Source organism: Schistocerca nitens, chromosome 2, assembly GCF_023898315.1.
Source record: "Schistocerca nitens isolate TAMUIC-IGC-003100 chromosome 2, iqSchNite1.1, whole genome shotgun sequence".
Taxonomy (NCBI): Eukaryota; Metazoa; Arthropoda; class Insecta; order Orthoptera; family Acrididae; genus Schistocerca; species Schistocerca nitens.
Genome location: NC_064615.1, coordinates 22,909,849 through 22,918,882, shown reverse-complemented (window position 1 = coordinate 22,918,882; position 9,034 = coordinate 22,909,849). Strand labels below are relative to the sequence as shown.

The 9,034-nt window shown below is 44.8% G+C and overlaps 1 protein-coding gene across 1 annotated transcript in view; it reads right to left on the bottom strand.

Annotated features, from left to right (window-relative positions):
• Positions 1–654: 654 nt before the first annotated feature.
• Positions 655–9,034, bottom strand: part of LOC126234226 (brain-specific angiogenesis inhibitor 1-associated protein 2-like) — a 639,899-nt gene continuing 631,519 nt past the window's right edge. Inside the window, exon 13 of the mRNA XM_049942915.1 lies at positions 655–1,127. Within this exon, the coding sequence (XP_049798872.1) occupies positions 1,055–1,127 (73 nt within the window). The 3' untranslated portion in view covers positions 655–1,054. The remainder of the gene's footprint in view (positions 1,128–9,034) is intronic.

Genomic DNA, 9,034 nt, shown 5'->3' with positions numbered 1-9,034 from the left:
TTCTAAATTGTGTAGATTCAAGTAGCTTTTGAAATGATTGTTGAGGTAGCCCAAGACTAACCTTATTTTATTGAATTTCGTAGTGCTTCAGAAACAAAGTCCACTATTAATTTCAGTCAGTAAATTAACTTTCAATTTTCCGGTTTTATTAATTCTTTTGCTAAATTAAGTCAGAGTGTAGCGAAATTTATTACTTCTGACAAACATTCAGTTTTCACACAACACGTGTCAACCTTCAGTTGCCACGCTTTTAGTGCTAATTATATGTGCAATAAACTTTCTTTTTCAGTTATTGTAGTAGTTGTCCATAGGACTGGCGACCGTAATTTTCCCCAAATCTGAAATATCTAATTAACGCCAGTTAACTGTTTACGTAACGACCGCACATTTACTTTCTTTATTAGCTTTACCCTTTCTCAAAATTGATATCCACCAGTTTCATTTGCATTTTTCCTTTCATCTAGATGTAACCCTTTCCTCCCTCTTTACCGACAGATTAGCTTCGGTGACAATTGCTTTTCCCAAATTTCCATTAGGTACACACGGTTTAATTTTTACTGTCATTAAGGTCGATAGGTGAGGGGGAGGCGAATAAGAGAACTGGCTGAGTTCTTTATCTAAATTGGTTGGTAGGTGGTGGTGGTACAGGAGGTGTTTATATATGAGATAAACTTTTATTAGGATATTTATTTACAGCTAATTTACAATTCAACAGTTTTCCTTAGCTGTAAACTGGAACAGTTCCAGTCACTTACCATGTATTTAACCCTAAATGGTTTCTATTCCCTCTGCACCCTTTTGCGTCACGGTTCTTCGTCGCCTGTGTCTTGTAGGAATCTAATTTAAAAATATTTCCCTCTGAACCCCTCCACCTCGGCCCGCCGGTGTCACGTACAGCCAGACGGGAACAGAGGGACTCGTTCTAGCGCATACTACGTAATAGCTGGTCGGACTCTGAGAAAACAGCGAAGCTATGCAGCGCGGGAGAGCCCCGCGGTTCTGCGGCTGGCAGGAAGAGAAACTGGGCAGGTGTGTGTGTGTGTGTGCGCGCCGCCTACAGGATGAGTGGGGCCGAGCGGTCGTTCGTCTTGGTTTTCCGCAGCTTCACCGTGGCGAACACGTTGCTCCTGCCGACAGACAGAAAGACGGGCGAGCCGTGTGAGGCCACTCCATTTTTTACACATTTGCATGCTGCGTCACTAACACGCGCTGCATAAGCAAGACACATTTATTTTATTTAAATTGCACTGCGGGAAAATACATACTCTGCAAGGCTACCTTTCATCTCTAGCAGAAATTGCAGCAAACGAGAAAACATATGATGCAAGCTTGTACACACCACTTGGAAACCCCTGAAAAAGAAAATAATGGAAGAAGAATCATCTCTTCTTCTATTATGGATGTAGCGTGAGAGGATTGCTATCTAATATATTTCTCTCTGAAGCATTATTAGTGTAATTTACTTTCACGAATAGTGGCATTTTGAAATCTGCTGGTGAAGCTGTTCCAACGCTTTCCCATAGTAGACAGCTCAACAAAGGAAAATTGTAGGAAAAAATTCTTGTTTTCGCAAATTGTTGTGTAGTGATAGGAGGTTGCGTCATAAACAACATGCTAAAATTTCTGACCGGTGAGGTGTGATCGTTGGGGTACAGGAAGGGGGTGAGCATTTAAAGGTCAGATTTTTTACCTTTCTGCATATTTACAGCGTGCAGGATGTTGCTGAACAGCAACTCTTATTCGCTTACGATCCAAAGGAACAGCCACAGTAGCAAGTAAAACACATGTTTAATCCGTAAGTGACCATTTTAGTGTTAATTATTGGATTTCGATTCCCCCCCCCCCAAGAAAAAAGAAAAGTTGAAAAAACAGAATTACGAGATAGCAGAACAATAAAAGCAGGTGATAAAATGGTGACTGGTAAAAACTGAAACCTGGCGAAAAAGATGCGAATAAATACAAAACAAACGGTCGGTGATGCTGAGTAAAACACATAGTAAACAGACAGGCACAATTAAAAAAAAGACACACGGGACTGTCTGGTTTCAACTAGTGACGGTATTGTGGCCGTTTGCAGCACTGACAGGGGACACACAACACTGAACACTCACTTAAAACAGCACCATAGAGGCGACACAGCAGCAGATGGTGGGGGCGGGGGGATGAACCAGACCGATGAGGGGGGAAGAAGGGGGCAGGACAGGAAAAGAAAAAAGGGGAGCAATGGAGGGAGATAATACAGAAAAAATGGGTGCAGGGCGGATGTGAGAAGAAATGGGAAAGGCAGTGGAGGGGAGAGCAAAAGGATTCAGGGGAGAGAAGCGAGCCAGAGAGAGGGTAGGTGGGGAAAAAACAGGACGGAAGGGAGAGGGAGCCCAGGAAAAGGACAGAGGGGGAGGTGAGAATCAGGGTTGATAGGAGGGACAAATGGAGGGAGAAAGGGCATCATCCTGGAGGGGGAGTCGATGGAAGCTATCTTGGGAAAGGAGATGAAGGGTGTAGAGGTGGATGGTATGTTGGAGAGGGTAGGGGGGACACAACAGTGAAGGCGCAGCACAGGGAGAAGGTTGGAGAGGAGAGGATCAACCAAGGGATGAGGGGGATCAAGTTGGTGGGAGGTGTGGATATGTTCAAGGAAAAGGACCAGATGGGGGACAGGAATCAGGTTTTAGCAGATCTGCATGGGGAATGGGAGGCGTATATAGAAGGTGAGGCAGAGCACATGGCACTCAAGGATCTGGAGGGACTTACAGTATTTTTGAGAGCAGATATCCAGGTGGGACTGTCATAACAGAGGATAGGACAGATTAAGGAATTGTAGGTGTGGAGGATGGTAGAGGGGTTCAACCCCCATGTCTGACCAGAGGTAGTTGTGGGCTTTGGATTGGACAGAGTGGTGATGAGGGATCCAGGTGAGGTGACAGTCAATGGCAGGGCCAATGTAGGTGAGGGTGGGGGATAGACAGATAGAACGGGCACAGATTGTAAGGGAAAAATCAAGGAGCAGGAAGGAGCGAGTGGAATGACCAACTATGATTGTCTGGTCTTGTAAGGATTGATTTTCAGGAGCCATTGGTTACACTATGGAGCAAAAAGGTCAAGGTGATTCTGGAGAAGGCATTGGTACTGTTGAAGGGTAGGAGCGAGAGCAAGGAAGCGGTGTCATCGACATACTGCAGGTGTACTGGAGGGGCGGGGGGGTTGGGGCATATTTGCCGTTTACAGGAGGTGGAGAAGAGGGGAGAGGACAGAGCCCTGGGGCACCCACAGAGGGGTAGAAGGTGTAGGAATCGGCGTTATGGATGGTAACGTAGGAGGGGCGGCGGGAGAGGAAGGAGGCAATCACACGGACATAGTTGATAGGAAGGGCATAGGTATGGAGTAAACAGGAGACCGGGATGCCAGACATGGTCGTAGGCCTTTTCGAGGTCGAGAGAGACAAAATTGGCAGAGTGACGGGAGTTATCCTGGAGGGAGAGGAGATGAGTGAGTTGGTCGTTGGCAGAGAAGGGAGGTCGAAAGTCACATTGGGTGTTGAGGAGAAAGTGGTGTCGGTGGAGGTGGCGATGAATACACCAGGTAAGGATGGATTCCAAGAGCTTGCTGAACACTGAGCTGAGACACATAGGGCGATAGAATGAGGCATCAGATAGAGGCTTGTTGGGTTTGCAGAACATCAAGATACAGGAGGTTTTCCACAGGTCGGCGTGGAAGCCAGTGGCAAGGATTACGCTGTAGAGGGTGGCAAGGACTGCAAGGAAGGAGGGAGGGAGGGCAGTGTTTGAGATGGCGGTAGGTAACGTGGTCGTGGCTGGGAGCAGTGTTGCATTTAATGCAGTGTGTGCAGCTGATGTCGTGTGAAGTGATGGGAGTGTTAAGTTTAGATGTTGGTGTGTGTTTCAATACTGTAAGCTAGGAGCAAGGTGAGGAACAGAGGTATCCGTACATTCGATGATGTCAGGGAGGAGGGAATAATCAAATTGTAGATCACCTGGAATGGAAAAGACATCAGATAGGTGGGAGGCAAAGTGGTTGTCCTTACTGAGGTTGTCAGGAAAGGGACGGTCATCAAGGAGAAGAGAGTACTGTGAGGCAGGGCGGGTCCCAGTAAGGCGGTGGAAAGCAGACCAGTACTTGGAAGAGTTTATTGGGAGCGTGGTATTGAGTTGTCTTCATTTCTGTCGCCAAGCACGGCGTTTCTTCGCAGTAAGCATGTTGCGGATGTGTCGTCGTAATTGCTGGTGGCGTGTGAGTGTGTCATGGTCATGAGTGCGGAGAACAGAGCGGTAGAGGCGGCGGGATTCACGAAGGAGGAGGACGGCCTGTGGGGGCAAGGCTGGGTGGTGAGGGTGGATGGCTTTGGTAGGGATATGGGTGGCGACGCCGTCAGACAAGATCTGGTGGAAGAAGGCAGCGGTGAAGGAGATGTCATCAGGAGATTGGGGCGTAAGGTCGTGGTGTTCGATTTGAGTGTGTATGGAGTTCCGTTGGGCATCCCAGTTGGCGCAAGAGTAATCGTGGACAAGTTTAGGAGGGATGTCAGGGCGAAGAGTGGAGAGGGGATGGCGAACATCAGAGATAGTGAGGAAGACGGGAGCATGGTCAATGCCAATGAAGTCAAGGACATCGGCGGTGATGCGCCCAAGGAGGTTGGGAGAGGCTAGTATCACGTCGGGTGTGGTGTTGGATTCGGGTCGGATCTGCTGGGGGAGAGGAACCAGGTCTCCCTGGAGGGTGGTTTTGAACAGATGCCACCGCTGGAGTTCGGCAGGAGTACGGCTGTGGATATTGAGGTCAGCGGCAATCACGTAGGTAGAGAATGTAGAAGAAATCAAAATTACAATGTATCAACACACCTGTTTACGTTAAGTACAAGTGCAAAGTATAAACAGATTGCATATCGCCAAAGTTTGCAAAGTTGAGGGTACGTTCAAGACTACATTAAACAATTCCGAACATATATGTCCAGATCCAAGTGAACATCAATGAAGTTCGTTAATGAACGATGCAGGTAAAGTTAGAAGCTAATAGGAAACCTAGGGGAGGTGGCGCTCTCGTGGCGCCCTGGTTCTTTTATTTCCGGAAATGTTGTTTCCATAGTAATCCACAATCTTAAAACGAAGCAATGGTTCAAATGGCTCTGAGCACTATGGGACTCAACATCTGAGGTCATCAGTCCCCTAGAACTTCGAACAACTGAAACCTAACTAACCTAAAGACATCACACACATCCATGCGCAAGGCAGGATTCGAACCTGCGACCGTAGCAGTCGCGCGGTTCCGGACTGAAGCACCTAGAACCGCTCGGCCACCGCAGCCGCCGACCTTTGTAGCCGAGCGGTTCTAGGCGCTTCAGTCTGGAACCGCGCGACAGCTACGGTCACAGGTTCGAATCCTGCCTCGGGCATGGATGTGTGTGATGTCCTTAGGTTAGTTAGGTTTAAGTAGTTCTAAGTTCTAGGGGACTGATGACCACAGATGTTAAGTACCATAGTGCTCAGAGCCATTTGAACCATTTTGAACCACCGCAGCCGACTCAACGAAGCAATGAACAAAATATGATTACACAACATAAGCGGCACATACACATGTTTCCTTTTGATTCTTTTCATCCTATCTACCTTATCCACATTCCTTCCCTTAGCACTTTTCTTTTTCCTCTCCCCGTTTCCCATCCCCCCCCCCTTTCCTTTCACTCTGTTCTTCCCCTTCCCCCTCATCCTCCTCCCTTCCCCTACCCTTTCCTTGTAATTATACTGATTGCCCAAATGCTACTGTCAATATAATTATGGTCTCTTTTTCTCATTTATATGTTACTGAATGTGATCTTATTGTCACATACAGTATGATTTTATGCGCAACCCGTATTGGTCTATTTTTAGTTCAGTTTAATTACCGAAACGTGTATGTTTGTGGACATCTTTTCATACTGTTTTTTAAACATTCTTTTGTGTTTGTTGTGTTTTTCGCGCAATTATGCTACCCAGTAACAACGATGTATTTGATACGAAATGGCAATGTTGTATTTCGTACTTCCGACGACGATGTATTGATATGTTTAACGCCTTACGGCACTTGCGTCCTACCATTTCTGGTTATATATCTTAGCACTCATTATTGCAGAGTATTATATTTATGTGGATTAGCATACTTACAAAACCTGTTCATCTGTGTCGAATGATGTGTAATCATTATTATATATATCGCTGGTTTTAAGATTGTGGATTACTGCGGAAATAACATTTCCCAAAGTAGAAGAATCAAGGCCCCGTGAGGGCCCAACTCCCCTAGTTCTCCTAGTAGCTTCTAAGTTGATCAGTATCATTCGTTAACGGACTTCAGTGACGTCCACTTGGATCTGGACATGTAAATATCGGAAATATTTAATGTTATTTTGGACGTACATTTAACTAGGCAACTCTTGGTATGTAGCGTTGACGACATACAGCCCATTTATGCTTTGCACTCGCAGTTAGGGTAAACATGTGTTTTTATGTTTTGTAATTTTCTACTTTTTATACATATAATGGCTCGAAATTGGGTATTACCCTGAAACCGATAACCTGCTAAAGAAATACCTGCTTTATTCGCGACTCTGGCTGTCCTTTCGCATCATTTTACGTTTTCCTTTAACAACTCGAAAACTGCGGTCTCTAGCGAAAATGTTTTCAGGAACAAAATTAAACTACATTAAATTTCCTGAAAAAATGCACTGTTAATTTTTGCTTACGACTAATAGTTCCCGCGTCCCATTGGATGAAGAATCGGAGGTTATTAAAAATATTATTTAAATCATATAAAATTAGGTTTTATACATAAACGAATTGGGTTAAGAACACTTATTAAATGGATGAACCACATCTAAGTGGAGTATAAATGTATTGAAAGATTGTGTTCTGGGGGTGTAGCGGTCCGGAGGAAGGTCGAGGATGGACGAGTCACGGAAGGCAGGTCGCGACATTGTGGTCCTGCACTTATCTCGTTTGCATGTCCGCGAACTGAAGAACGAGCAGACGAGTCCCCACTCTCTTTACCCTACTACGTCACAAAACGCATCTACAGGCTGTTTCAGAAAGTTGTACTGGAATGTCAGCAACCTGGAACGCACGTAGACAAACCCACATGCCTGTGTGCCGTGTTGAACAGACAGCTGACTTACAAATATAATTGCTAGAAGGTCCGCCGGAAGGTGGCCACCAGGAACAACATTTTGAGGAAACTAGTGGATAGTGAACGGGGAGCCAGATCCGATGAATTGAGCATGAGTATATAGATAAATTTGCTTAGACTTCGGATGAGTGCCAAACTCGGTGCTTCATGCAGACCATAAGCGATCCCTTAGTACTGAGCTGTAGTGAAATACAGAACATCGAACATCTTCATCAATGTCCCAACTACCCCAAGAGATGTACCCTTGACGACCTGTGACTTGACAAGGAAGAAGCGTTGGATGTAGCCCAATATTGGGCTGAAAAACTGCAAAGAAATTTTCCGGACACGAAGAATGGAAACCAAAGTTTACATCAGAGACTATGTGATTAACGAAATATGCAGCACCGTTCATAGTTATTTTCAACTATTTGTGTGCTGTCACGGACTCCATTTTGGCCTTATTAATCGAACAGTCAAAAATTCCTTAATATTTACATTAAGGGTAGTGCAGGACTGTTCGTTTCTTTACTTTGAGAATTAGCTGCCTGATTTTGTATTACGCTTTCGTTTTCCAAACACCTGATAAGTCATTACTGCCATACTTTCTTACAGACCTCTTCGGCATATGCAACAAGTCTAAGAACACTAACGACAAGCTTCATCGCATTTCCCTGTGATATTTTTCCCTTTACTGTTATTTTTATTCACTTGTCCCTCACAGCAGAATGTAGGCCGCCAGCAGAAATACATAGGATCTTCAGTTAGAAAGATTTGAAAAAACTATAAAAGTGACTTAAAGACGAAGGTGTTGAATTACATAAGAGTTATGAGCTCAACAACCGATTACTATCATGAATCGTTCTGTGAATGTAAAACCCTGTTTTCTAACGATATATTTCGCTAATGTTGCAGGATTTTGCGAAAGTCTTGAAGAAGGAATTGATGAGAAATAGGATTTGTTATTTTTCTGAAGAAAGTGAGAAGTACATAATGAGTATTCTTGCAGGCGAGTGATTTGGAACTAATGAGAAACTGAAACGTTGTGGATATTGATACATAACGATGCTGTTGGAAAGCAAGAAGAGTAGGTAGAAGACTGTCCCTGATGCAGAGAGAAAAATAGGAATTTTGTTGAAGTTTGCATGATTATAGTTCCCTAAGTGTATTTCGAAGTCATGTAGTGGGCAGAGGGAGATGGTTACAGTTTCGTTGGAATAGAATCAGAGGGTGTGTATGTGTGAGGTTGGGAGCATAGCAGATTATTACAGTTCCATCAGGAATGAAACTGCTGTGTAACTGGTGTGAAGTTTTCCGACAGATTTCAATTTCCCTGCGACACTTCCTAAATTATTTCAGTATCTATGCGTGACCTGTCTCTGTTGCCTAGCCCACCCTTTCAAACTGTTGTTCAATGTCCCAGCGCTACATACCCGTTGAACACCTTGTATAACAATCCATAATGCATAATTCTACGTCGTCCGTGACCGACGATGGAGCACGCTGCAATGGCTCCATGAATAGAGACAAAGGCATATGCATCCGTTGCAAAAGGCATTATCGGAATTTCCGTTTATCTCGGATACCAGCGATGGCCGCATTCATATCAAGTGCGTTACTACATTTCCCTCTGCATTTTCGCGTGATTTACTCAGCGGCTCAGTATTAGAAGGCGTGGAAGAATTCTGTCTAGACAGAAAAGTTAGAAAAACTAGCGGAAGAAAAGTTATGGCCAAACCATAGGCGAGGAACTGCCAAAACAGACGAGAAAGGAAAAATTGGTATAATATGAAGTAAGACTTCCAGAATATTTGACTTTCCCCCCGAAGAGAAGCGGAGGGAATGGTCACAGAGCCGACTGAGACGCTGATGATTGATGAGAGAG